At 39.9% G+C, this 13217-nt stretch overlaps 1 protein-coding gene across 1 annotated transcript in view; it reads left to right on the top strand.

Annotated features, from left to right (window-relative positions):
* tdrd9 (tudor domain containing 9) overlaps window positions 1–13217 on the top strand; it is a 41486-nt gene that overhangs the window by 6898 nt on the left and 21371 nt on the right. Inside the window, exons 2-27 of the mRNA XM_055053230.1 lie at window positions 914–984; window positions 1090–1160; window positions 2212–2433; window positions 2966–3088; window positions 3451–3531; window positions 4544–4708; window positions 4800–4903; window positions 4985–5101; window positions 5233–5317; window positions 5531–5588; window positions 5688–5792; window positions 6912–7009; window positions 7091–7222; window positions 7860–8022; window positions 8257–8320; window positions 9011–9074; window positions 9157–9201; window positions 9343–9396; window positions 10329–10445; window positions 10531–10638; window positions 11110–11210; window positions 11297–11467; window positions 12054–12165; window positions 12286–12501; window positions 12889–12978; window positions 13048–13217. The exon at window positions 13048–13217 is cut by the window's right edge and continues 88 nt beyond it. Coding sequence (XP_054909205.1) covers window positions 914–984; window positions 1090–1160; window positions 2212–2433; window positions 2966–3088; window positions 3451–3531; window positions 4544–4708; window positions 4800–4903; window positions 4985–5101; window positions 5233–5317; window positions 5531–5588; window positions 5688–5792; window positions 6912–7009; window positions 7091–7222; window positions 7860–8022; window positions 8257–8320; window positions 9011–9074; window positions 9157–9201; window positions 9343–9396; window positions 10329–10445; window positions 10531–10638; window positions 11110–11210; window positions 11297–11467; window positions 12054–12165; window positions 12286–12501; window positions 12889–12978; window positions 13048–13217 — 2907 coding nt within the window. The remainder of the gene's footprint in view (window positions 1–913; window positions 985–1089; window positions 1161–2211; window positions 2434–2965; window positions 3089–3450; window positions 3532–4543; window positions 4709–4799; window positions 4904–4984; window positions 5102–5232; window positions 5318–5530; window positions 5589–5687; window positions 5793–6911; window positions 7010–7090; window positions 7223–7859; window positions 8023–8256; window positions 8321–9010; window positions 9075–9156; window positions 9202–9342; window positions 9397–10328; window positions 10446–10530; window positions 10639–11109; window positions 11211–11296; window positions 11468–12053; window positions 12166–12285; window positions 12502–12888; window positions 12979–13047) is intronic.

Here is a 13217-nt window from a genome sequence, read left to right as displayed (position 1 = left end):
CTAGTCCCAGTTAGACCTTTATTTGAAGGACACAAACTTTATAATTCATTGTTTAGTTTAGTTTTGATATTTAAAATATCCCTGTGTTAAATATTCATTAGAAATTAAAGTTTATTGGTCTTTGAGAATGTTATGTCGTTACCATTGTATTACTTTTAAGTAGTCTCAAAATAACAATATCATAATTTATTGCAATACCTTCTGGGATAATTTATCGTCCAGAAAACAATTGTTATTGTGACAGGCCTATACTATATTCAATAATAATAATAGCAATAAAATCATGGTCATACTATTGATCAGTATGATTATCTTCTTCATGGGAAAACTTTCCTGCCAACAATAACACTTTGAAGAGTCTGAATTGATGAGTTACAACATTTAATTTCTCTATGGGATCAATTTATTTTTTAATTTTAATCTATTTTTCTGAAAATACAAAAGACAAAATATTTTCAAAAAGTGGTTTTTATTTATTTTAACCGTCCTGAGAGTTGCTTTAAGGCCAGACTACAATACTTTTTCAAATTTAATTAACATATTAGCAGAACAACGATGCAATTTTACCAGAGCAAAGTCTCAAAATTACAAACGAAAGTAACCATGACGCGCGTTTAAAAAAACAGCTGTTTTTGGGCAACAATTTATTGTTTTTTGGTGTCTGAAAATGGAAACGTTTCAAAAGCCTCAAGATTAAATCACAATGGAAGGGCACTGAGCCGTTGCCTAGCAACCCCAGCCACGCCGAGCCGTTGCCTAGCAACCCAAACGGAACTCCACTGCGTTGCCTAGCAACCCAAACGGAACTCCACTGCGTTGCCTAGCAACCCAAACGGAACTCCACTGCGTTGCCAGGACATAAAGGCAGACGTTTAGGATAGCAATGTGTGACTGCTTATGTTGGTGCTCTCAGTTCGGACAAACCCGACGATTCCAGCCAGAAAGCCCATGTCGGAACGACCCAAAACCCAGAACCTTCAATCAGTGAGTGATAGATTACCTGATGGCCTTTCAAACAGCAGATCCCACCCACATACAGCCCCAGATTGTTGTAATTTTACCTCCTCAGTCACTGTTTTGAATGTTTAGGTCCTCCTCCTGTTTCTCCCGGCTCCAGCTTTGAATGCCCAAGCTTACCCATAACCAAAGACAAGGAGCAGGTAACTAATGCATTTTCCTCCTGCACTTTATTTTTTGGGTCATTGCAGAGTTTTACTTAAATTGACATTATGTCCTCAGGACAGAAGCACACTAAGTCTTAATGTTTGCTTCAAAGAAGTGCAGTTATCCTTGTATGTGCTTGTGCAGCAGGAGCCCACATTGAATATCAATGGAGTTATTCAAGCGTTGGCTCTTTTTGCCTTCTAATGTCAGTAAAATATAATTGCATACGGCCATAAATCTGCTTAGAACATCCATTAAAGAAGCGTCGATATGAGGATTTTACCCAATGTTAGATAATATCGCTCTTATGGTTGATCACCAATATTTACCAGTATTACATGTTTTATAAGACTAAAACAATTTATTGGATTAATTGGGATGAATCGATCATTTTAATTACTGTCAACAAGTTTAATAATTGATTAATGACTAACTAGAATGTTTAGACACAAAATAGGTCAAATGTATGTATGTATTGCATTTAAGATGGAAAAAAAACACCTTTGTCTGTAAATATGTTTTATCCAAAGAGTGTAATAGTTTTAGGTTCACCTCATTCAAATTGTGTAAAAAGGACAAAAATCATATTAAGCTTTGTTGGTCTAAAAGTGAATAATAAACGAATCAGCCCTGCACTTTTTTGTCAAGCAGAAAAATCTGAGCGTTTCACAGTAGAAATATGTTTTTAGCTGCAGATGCATAATTTTCTATAAGTGATCAAGCTTTACTCTAAATTAATTCTATATTGTTGCATTTTAGGCAATAACACATTTATTTTGTTGTTGTAAAATGTAATTTATGGAATGTTTTTCTAATATTGTATAACAAATAGCACATGGGCAGCCCCCACCCTTATGAAACACTCACAAATGTCTAGAAAATCAAAACATTGGCTTGAAATACCGGCCCAGTTTCAGTTTCTGGACAAACACAATATGTTTAAAAACAATCACCAATGCACTGTATTCTGTTTCAGTGTAACTTATGTGCAGTGACATGACTCTTTATCCCAGAAGTTTCACTTTAACTGTCCTCATCTGCTTGCAGCTGATCTCCTTCATAGAAAGCAACTCGGTTGTGATCGTTCGCGGAGCCACAGGCAGTGGCAAGACCACTCAGCTGCCGCAGTTCATTTTGGACCACTACAATGAGAAAACCGCCTCCTGCAACATCGTGGTCACGCAGCCACGCAAGATTGGAGCCACCAGTATCGCTCGCTGGGTTGCTGCTCAGAGGAAGTGCATCCTGGGAAGTCTGGTGGGATATCAGGTTGGTACACCTGCGAACTAGTGAGCGATTGTAAATTCTGGCTTTATTTAGAAATTAAAAATCAGGTTAGTTTGGATTACCAGTGGTACTTATATTAGTTAATACCAGAATATTTGTTCAAGTTGTTCCTTTGCATACATCAGGAAAAGGAATGTTGGCTTTCAGAAGTCTGATTCAATCTTTTCAAACAATTAAATGCAAGTATGACTAGCATGGGAATTTAGAACCACAATGGTTTTCAAAAATGAGGCAAGTTGTCAATTAATTTGTTAATTACATGAAACAGACTGGATCAGGCCTGGTAACTAGCTGTTCATTTGGTGTGTTGGAACAGGGACGCATCTGAAAGTTGCAGGATGGACTTAGAGTGTGCACCATTACATTTCTTGAAAATGGTCTCAAAACAACAATATTAATCGTTTATCCCAATAATTTCTGGGACAATTTATCATTCAGCAAAAACAACTGACTGACCTGTTATTCTGTTTACAGCTATAACTGTGTATGTTTCTATTTTCTGTTTTTTTTTTAGGTTGCACTGGAGAAAATGGCCACAGAGCACACTCGACTAATTTACATGACCACGGGGGTTCTGCTGCAAAAGCTGGTGTTGGCCAAATCTCTCACAGAGTACTCTCACATTTTTGTAGATGAGGTATGTGGACAGAAGATTTGCTTTTATGCATTTTGTCCTGCATCATCCTGTCCTCCAGAGATTATATCTCCAGTGTTTTCTTGTCTTGTCGTGTTTTTTGTTTTGTTTTGAGAAATATTATTCATGTAATATCGGTTTTTATCATACTGCCCTTTGTTTTCACTGGACAGCTGCTGCCTCAGTAAATATTGACTGAAACCTGAGGGCATGTTTCCAGAGATTTGTTTTGTTTTGTTTTTTTTTGTGGGGAAAACAGTTTTGTGTTGACAGAAAATTGCCTCATTCTCATAATATTTAAAAGATGTGATATGTAGGAATATACAGAAGATGTTCTGAAGTCTTTTTATGTCTCTGACTTCAAGGTTCATGAGCGCAGCGAAGAGATGGACTTTCTATTGTTGGTGCTGAGAAAACTCCTTCATTCCAACTCTCGTCATGTCAAGGTAACTAGTGCCATCAATATGTTACTTGTTAGCTGCTAAAGCTAATGACGTGCAGCTGCATTACTATCCTTTGGGTCATGCAAACAAAACTAAAGCTGGATGAGCAGGAATCTGCCACAAAAATGGTTGTTCCGTCCTTATTTCTTATCCGAGTTTTATAAAATGTGGTTTGAATTAAAGCTGAGAAAAGTGATGATTTAAAACGTAAAATGCATTCTCCTTAGATATTTCTATGAGACTTTGGATTCTGTCCTATCAAAAATGCAAGAGAGGCCGGACGATACAAGTGATCTTATGTTTGTATTTTTTGTATATTTTTACATAATTGTCGCTGTAATTGCTGCCATACTTCGGTAAAATTATGAAACAAACCATTTATGAAACATTTCATCCCTTTTGATGATTATCAATATCGCCACGATCATCGAACAAATTAGGAAATTAGTCCAGTTTCTTGTCGTTTAACAAAGCCACAACAAAGAAAGTAATGCGAACGGCTCCAAATCACTTCTTTAATTTTTTCCATGCTGTCTGTGGCAGCTTTACTCGACATGCAGACCCGTTGCCATGGGAACCGACTGACAACAGCTCCACTAGCCTTCAGAAGAGAGATTACATTCAAGTGTATAAGGAATCAACACCAAAAAAAAAAAAATATTTATCAATATGTGGTCGCATGAAGAAAATGGTGGTTTAAATTTAAACACTTGCTCTACTGATGGTCGAGCTCGGTGCTAATGAACCCTTGCTAGCTCGCTCACTGTTTTGCATCTATCATCTATAAATTTATCACCAGTTGGCTGGACAACGTTCATACATTTCTGTGGATATATTGGTCTTAAAATTCCTCCAAAACAACCTAAAAAAGTCTTCAGTTTGAGTTTGTTTGTTTATGCATAGCAGTAGCGCATGTGTGCCACATGATGTCCATTCCGGTGATATATATCAGTGATTAGTGCATCCTAGAAACATAACTTCGTCTTGTGTTTGTAAAACTATGAATTTTGGGCAGATAATCCTCATGTCAGCCACCATCAACTGCAGAGAGTTCGCCGAGTACTTTGCCACGCCCATTTGGGGGAAGATGAGTCCTGCTTATGTGTATGAAGTGGAGGGCGCTCCTTTCACCATCGAAGAGTTTTACCTCGATGACCTTCAGAAACTGTATCCTTACCGGGTGAATAAATCTAAATATATGTTTTCAACACGTTTGTTCTTGTGGTTTTAATCCAAGCTGTTAATATGTAAAGTTTGTGGGTCCAAATCAGATCGACCCGCCGCATCCGGATGACCTGCTGATCTCGCCTAAGATGTACGACCTTGCCATCAGTTTAATCCAGAGCTTTAATGAGATGGAGGGCAAAGATTTCAGGTGAGGCTGGATTATATTAAGGCTTTAGTCAACTTTTAATTGTTAATCAGAAAGTAAAATTATCATAAATGTGCCGAGTAGCAAAGTTGAAGAGGGTGGGTCGCCTTTGTCAGAGAGAGGAAGCGTTCTGGTTTTCCTTCCCGGCATACATGAGATACGCTGCATGCAAGAGAGCTTGGCCAAGCTCGCCAATCAAAGGTGAGTGAATGTTACTTATTTTTATAATTTTTACCTTGTTTTGCTGATATAAAAACAAAAAGATGAGCAAATCCTGTCTGGAGAAAGGAAATGGGCTCCTGGATGTTTTTAAATGTGTTTCTGCGGCTCAGATTGCAGGTTTATCCTCTCCATTCATCCGTGACTCTGGAGGAGCAGAATGGTGTGTTCCTGTCCCCGGTCCCTTGGTACAGGAAGGTAAAAGCTGCTCATTTCACTCCATATGCCATCTGTGAAATTTCTGTTGGGGTATTTGGCTTTTTACATGCATTCTGCAGTAAACGCATGTAAAATGGACAAATTATTTTTTATTTAAAGCAGAGAATTGGTTTCTTATTCTCAGCTCATTGTTGATAGAAGGGAGGAAGTTCATTGTAATCCCTGTGTTTAATAATCTTTTTACCTTCTCAGGTGATCCTCTCTACCAACATCGCTGAGAGTTCGGTGACTGTGCCAGATGTTAAATACGGTCTTCTTATTCATTATTTATCATTAATCATAGCTTTCTATACCCTGTATTGGACTAAATATAACAAACTTTTGGCTTTTTTTTTTCTCCCTTTTACAGTTATTGACTTCTGCCTGGCCCGTCAGTTGGTGTGTGACAAAGATACTAATTATCAGTCTCTGCGTCTGACCTGGGCATCCAAAACCAACTGCAACCAGCGCAAAGGTGAAGCAACTCCAGCTGAGAGCCGGGGCCGCTCAAACGAAACGACTCGCAATTTTTGATCAATAAGAGAGAAGATTTTATGAGAAGAAAGAAAACAAAAAAACTAGTATAGTATAGTAATGGATTCAAAAAACTGAAACTTTTCTTTTAGTGTGGGACTGACTTGTTAGATGGAACCCATTATGCAAAATTAATATTTTGCTAATTTTTATACTTCCATTTTGGTCTCTACTGGTTATAAAAACAGCCTTAACTGCCTTTTGGCAATAAGTTAATGTCTTTTGGTGTCTCAAAAAAGATTTTTTTTTTTTTCCAAAACTTCCCAATTGTTACATTATATTGAACACTGCACTGTTACCTAGCAACCCCAGTGGATCTCCCTGCACGTTTGGTCAGCAAGTTTTACTGCTGTATGCACAGCACAATGGCTGCTGGAAAAGAAACCACTTGCTGCATTGTTGCTCATTGTACAGGATGCTCTACTTCTGCTTTTCAAAGTTCTACAGTTGTATAATTGCATATGGGTCAGCAGCCATTTTCACATGTGTTCGTAATTGTTGAGTTTGGAGCCTTGATAGGCTTATTTAGCTATAAAGTGACAAGAGGCCTTAAAACATGTCATTGTGAACAGAGCAGAATAAAATCTGATTATCCAAGATGCAAAAAATGTTTTGTATAGGCCACAGTCCTATCCTAACCTTTTCAAGGAAGCAAATTGAATCACACTATCAGAGAAATGGTAATGGCTTCGCAAATTAAAACTGTTCACAGATTTTTTTTTTAAAATACAAACATAGAAGTCTGTGTACTATGCAGTTGTCCCCTTCAGATTTGGTCGAAACTTTTAAAGTTTGGAGTTTTTTTCTACCTTCTTCAAGGAAAAATTAAATAAACATTGAATTTTTCCTTGAAAAGGGTAGAAAAAAACTTCCAAACTTAAATGTTTATTTAATTTTTCAGTTAACAAATTCATGGAAAGAGACTTAGTTCAGTTTGACACATCCATTATTTTTTATTTTGAAACATAAGTAGAAAACTATGAATGTGACGCCTTTCTTTAGTGTAATTAGTGATTTTATGGAAATATGTTTGTTTGTTTGTTTGAAATGTTCCTGACAGGGAGGGCAGGCCGAGTGTCAAAGGGCTTCTGCTACCGTCTCGTGACCAAAGCTTTCTGGACAAACGAAATGCCTGAATATATGATTCCTGAGATGCTGGTGAGGGGAGAGCCTTTTTTTTTTTTTGCCATAAGTGCTTTCTGAACCCAACGTTAACCGCCATGTTGTCCCTCCCCTCAGCTTGCTCCTCTGTCAACCATCCTGTTAAAGGTCAAGTTGCTGGACATGGGAGACCCTCGCGCCCTCCTGTCCACGGCGCTCTCTCCTCCCAACCTCGCCGACATCATCAGGACCGTTCTCCAGCTCATAGAGGCAAGTGAAGCAAACGTGATTCTGCCTGGGAGTAGGGCTGGGCGATTCATCAATCTGGGTTGATTAATCAAAAAATCTTAGGCTGGCTATTATATTTTGCTGTGCAGTTGGTCTGAATTCAAAATCCGGGTGAATAGAAGCTGGAAAAGATGCTTGTCAAACAAGATGGCCACCTTGAGCTTGCTGATCTCACCAAACTATTGAAACCCAAGAAAGAAAAATCTACATTTTCCAAAATTCAAATTCCAAAAATTTGAATAATTGATCAAAAAAATTATTTTTATCTATTGATTAAAAAAAATTATAAATCGTCGATTGTTTGACAATTAATCAATTTAATTGTCAATTAATTTAACCAATTTAAAACATTTATTTATCAGTTGTTTGATGATTAATTGCTTTTTTTATTGATTTAATTAGGTTAAAACTCCATTGTTGTACTGCATGACTTTTATGATAGGAAACCTCATTAAAAGTTTATGCAGGTCTTAAATTTAAGTAGTAATAGTCTGATTCATAATCTGGTATGTTAGGAAGGCGCTGTAATGTTTTCTAAACAAAGAATCAAGATTTGTTTTTTTTTTACATCAAATGGAGTATTTGTCTTCTTTTGCTACTTGGATGTTTAATTCTTCAGATGGGCGCGCTGTCCGCCAAGACTGACGGCAAAAACCAAAGCGAGGACGGTGAGCTGACCTTCCTCGGCCGCGTTCTGGCCCACCTTCCCGTGGACCTTAATCTGGGGAAGATGATTGTTCTGGGCCACGTCTTTGGCTGTTTGGATGAATGTCTCATCATAGGTCAGTCGGGCAGTTTGACGATCTCCACAGAGAAACGCTAACTCCACTATCCTTCAACGTTTCATCTTAGTTTTGGTACATCAGTGTAGCCAGCGTTTAGGTTTCCTCATTGTATTTTTCTGATCAACTTGGTGCAACATGAAATGAAGCCTGGCTTTAAGTCTGCAGTTTACTCATCATTTATGTGACTGTAATCTGGTTTTAGTGTTTAAACAATGGTTTCTTTATTTTCAGCTGCGTCTCATTCTCTGAAGAGCTTCTTTGCCATTCCAGCCATGCAGCAGCTCGCAGGCCACAGGTGAGTCGCATCATAAATATAAAAAAGGAACGCTAAATAACTTATTCAAACAGTTATCATCATTGGGGGAAGCAATACGAGATATTTGCGGCACCTTCGTTCGTCACACTCAGAAACTTCCACCAGCCAGATGATTTCCGCCACCCGTTTGTTGAGACCAGGATGATATAAAATTTATTGTGCGGTTCGTCCGTAAAGCTACACTTACACTGTAACTACCAACCTCTCAGTCGTGTTCAGTCTGTCAGCTCACCTGTATGTAAACGCCTGCAGCTCTTCCCGCCGTTCGCTCTGAACCAGCAGCTCCCGGAGGAGGAAAACTGCTGTAGTCCAGGCATCGCGCCAGTCATTTTACAGACAATGAAAACCGGGGCGTTATCAATCAATAAAATCTCAACGGGATGAACTTGAAAATTGGACGTTATGCTGCTAACTCTTAGCTTTCATCAACATCTCTATGAGGCTGAAGTCAGAGCTACACGCAACACAAAAAATGTCCCGGCCAAAACACGGTGCACTAAATAATAAAACAAATTAACAAAACTTCAAGGCAGGTAAATTTTCCTCGAAAAATTTTAATAATCGAGGTATTTGAACCATTCGAGGAATCATTTCAGCCCTTCTTCAAACTGTGACTGCCCGATTGATGGTTTTATGGTACAAAATGTTTTACTCTTCCTATGATTTCAGGAGCAAGCTGGCTTTCGCCCGTGGCACACCCAGTGACTCGATGGCCGTCGTCAATGCCTTCAGGGTGATTTTATGTCACGTGGTTCATGTGAAATCTGATGTTTCTGTTTGTGGGACTGTTTTAGAGCCGTTCTTATTTTGTGTAGGCGTGGCACTCTGCCAAAAAGAAAGGACAACTGAGACACCCAAAGGTAACTGTATGCATGTATGATGATCAGAAAATTCAAGAAGCTTTGAAATTTGTGAATAGAGATGCTAATTCCAGTTCAGCTCGTGTTTCTTTATCTACACCAGTAATACCAGAACAGATGTTGTTTGTTTTGTTTTGGCAGGATGAGCTGAGCTGGGGCAAAGAGAACTTCATTCAGATCAAGAGGATCAGAGAGGTACAGGCATTATGCAAAGTTTTGTCATTTAGTTTCTTTTTGCATTTCAAGATACAATGCAATTGAAATTCACATAATTGCGAAATTCAGTTTCAGCTGTTTTCAATTCAATCAACAATCAAACATTTGAGCAAAAATTGTCAGACTTAAAAAATGCAAACATTTTTAAAAAACTTAAATAAATAATCAATGCTTGGCCTGGTGGGGGCACAAGTCAAGCCTGGTGGCCCGCCAGGCTTATAATGCTCTGGGAGAAACCCTGCGTAATTCTATGGTTAATGCAAACGCAGCTGATGAGACACTGATATCATCGGCATGTAACTGTATTTTTGTAGTTAATCATTAACATACAGGGTAAATAAGATTGGACCAAGTATTGAGCCTTGTGGGACTCCAGCTGAGTCACAAGTTAGATTGTGAATTTTCTGTCAGTTCTGCTTGTTAGATGCATTGTCTGCTTCTCTTCCTACCTTGATGCGCCCAGTGCTCTGGAAGAAGGTAAATCTGGCCTCATCTGATCACGCGACCTTCTCAAATTTCCCCAGAGTCAAAGTTTGACGCTTCTTTGAAAGTTATCCTTTCCTCCCATTCGGCATCGTTGTTTATAAGTTTTCTAAAAGCTGCCCAGCTGTTTAGCCACAATCTCTTTAGTTTTCTGCACTTGGTGCAAGTAAAACCTTACTAACTTTCACTCCTGAACATAGAGGTGACTTCTACTTTCGTTATGTTTAAACGGTGGTCCATCAAATGAGTTCTTTTTTCCAATTTCTAATAATGCCTTGGATAGTTCCCAAACATATTTAGGTAGTTTCAGTATTATTCTTACACCATATTTTCCAAGTTTACAACATGGTCAGGAAATGGGAAGCTCGTACCTATTTGCTTTAAATGCATGTCTTTTGGACAGGCAGTGTATCTACTGTGTTCTCCAGGTTGCAGAGTTGTACGAGGACCTGAAGAAACGCATGACCCAGTTCAACATGCACGTCCCAGAAGACTCTCCGACCCCAGACAACACAAGCATAAACAGGCAGAAGTTCATCCTGCAGGTCAGCCTTCGCTGGAGGATTTCTGTGCACAACAGATGAGCTGTTGACGTGTCGCTGGACCTTTATCTTTAGTGTTGTGCTTTAGATCGTCATTGCCGGCGCCTTCTACCCAAACTACTTTTTCCAGCGGGAGATCGATGAAAGGCAGGCCTGCAAAGAGCTGAACGGCTTCAACCCTCGAACAACAGTCATGGTATCAATGTTTAAGATGCCTGGGAATCGGATTTGGTTTTGCTGATTGATTCTAAAAAAATTTCTGTATTTACTGAGTGAAACGTGATTCAACAGGTATATTTTGTTTCTTAAAGGGGCAGTATTATGTAAAATCAACTTTTATGAATTCTAAATCATGTTATAATGGTGTTCCTTCATCAGAAACGTTAGCAAACACCTGGTGGAACTGCTGAGCTACGATTCAGTAAAAACCTTTGGTATAAACATTGCTGAAGGGTTAATAGAGGAGCCATGTGATGAGGAGGAGTTTCTTAAAGAGACAGAGGCCCAATTTCTTTTAATTCATATTTGATATGTGCATTTTTATTACAACAACTCGAGGTAATAGTTCCTTGATTATGTTACACAAGACACTGTCGCTTTAATAATTTTGAGAATAACGGTTACTCTGGCTTCATTGGTTGAGTTTTGATTGGTTGTTGTTCTGCAGGTGAGGAACCTCCCTCCATACAGTTTCCTCTACTATAAGCAGCTGCAGTCTTTGTTCCGGCTGTGTGGACAGGTGAAAACTGTCTCCTTCGACTGCTCCAGGTACAAACATCACTTGGGTTTTTCTGTCTTGTGAAGGTTTTTAGTTTATTGTCATAATAATCTGTGTCCTGTTTGTGTGTCATCAGAGCTTATGTGGAGTTCCACCGGACCTCCAACGACTTGGGTGTGCTGCCTGAGGTGACGCTCGCCCTACAGATGGCCCATAAGAGCTTTAAAATGGAGTTGCAGACCTATCCGTCTGAACAGATCGAGTTCTGTTCAGGGAGGAGATCATTAGCTCACCTGAAATTTTCACGGTACAGCTCAGTTTTCACACTGTTAGGTTTTAACCCAAACGTATGCTGTTTAGCCTCCTGAAAGTAGCAATACTGCAGTGTGAATGCAGCCTTGGATTAAAACTAGTTTGAATTGATTCACTAATAACATTTTCTTAGACTTCCTTTAAGTGTTGTAGTTTGGCCGCCAGCCAGCAGAGGGCACTGCTGGTCATCCTTAAGTGGAACCATTGATACAGAAACAAAGATGGCGGTCGTATCAGAACAGGACAGAGAAAGGATTCAGACAGAGTCCAATGTGGGATGAAAATGCACTTTATGTGGTTTTAAAATGTAAACACTCGTCATCACCTTCGTCAAGCTGAGCTGCATGACGGATCCGTCTTTTCATTCGAACTTAAAGTTTGATGATCTTAGCGTGTTCTTGCATCATTATCTTAATAACTCCATAATCATTTGTTATTGTGACGGGCCTACATGTGGCGTCATGTCAGTTATTCTGGGTCCATTGTGGGAGTTTGGGTTCCAAACATCAGATTATAGTGAATCTGGGATGTTTGTGCAGAATGTGCTCTGTTTGTCATTGTTGTTTGTGTTTCATGGACAGGTTGACGGCTGACATCCAGAGCCAGTCTCTCTCCCTGATGGACTCGGTCTGCACCAAACCTAACCCTGACCGGCTGCCGCCCAACCGCCTGTTTGTGGTGAACATCACCGAGGTCGGTCCTCTCCTCACAGCTTCACACACCAAAACAATTAGAGATGCTAGCAGAAATGTAGATGCTTTTCTCCTAAAGTGAAGCAGAAGTCTGTTTTTTTCAGCGGTAATTTCATTGCAGGTGATAGATGTGGGACATTTCTGGGGCTTCCCAGCGGATGAAGCCAGCTTGGGAAAGCAGCGGCGTCTGACGGCGGAGATCAACAAATGTACTTTGTCTCCTGTGACGGTGTCGCTTTACCCCAACCTGCTGTGTCTGGCCCCGTACTCTGAGACCAACGAGGAGAGTCTGTACTACCGGGCCAAGATCCTGCACATGCGCGGTAACACAGTGGAGGTGAACACCAATCAGGACCAATTTTAGAGTTTTTTTCTTCCGCATACATATGAAGAAGTTCATATGATGCAGCTTTTAAGTTGAGTATTAATCTGCCAGTACAGGAGGGAAATGGAGCTGCTGTGCATAAACTCGGTCTGAACGAATCTATGGTTCGCCGTTGGAGACTCTGCTGCATCCTTGTTTAAAACCGAGAGCGACTTTTAGCCCAGTGCAGCTTATATCTGTACGTTAGTGAGGCCTCTATAGACCAGAAAAAACGGCAATCAGATGAACTGATAACACTGTTAGTTCAACTCTAACTCTATATTAAACTGATATTTTGAAGCTGCAGTAAGTGACACAGATGCTGAGTTTAGTTAGAAATGTTTTTCCTTCATTTTTCAGGTTTTCTTCCTGGACTTTGGCAACACGGCCGTCGTTCCCAGCAGCAGCCTCAGAGAGCTTCCGTCCGACCTGCTGGTTCAACCCTTCCAGGTTCACTTCACATCCTGGACACTTAAAGCTTAAAACGATTGTATCCCCACATCTCTGGTCCTCTTTCAGGCCCATGAGTTCCAGGTTGCTGGGATGCGCCCGTCAGCCCAGTCCATCATACTGGGAAACAAGTGGAGTAGCCGCGCCCGCGACTGCTTCGTCACCATGGTGAAGCATCAGACGGTCATCGTGTCGCTCTACTCCATCCTGTACGACGTCATGCGGGTGGAGCTGCTGCT

The sequence above is a fragment of the Poeciliopsis prolifica genome, unplaced genomic scaffold, assembly GCF_027474105.1.
Source record: "Poeciliopsis prolifica strain line A6 unplaced genomic scaffold, Auburn_PproV2 SCAFFOLD037, whole genome shotgun sequence".
Classification (NCBI taxonomy): domain Eukaryota; kingdom Metazoa; phylum Chordata; class Actinopteri; order Cyprinodontiformes; family Poeciliidae; genus Poeciliopsis; species Poeciliopsis prolifica.
Note: the sequence above shows the minus strand (reverse complement) of the source record. Positions and strands in the feature narration are given on the sequence as shown.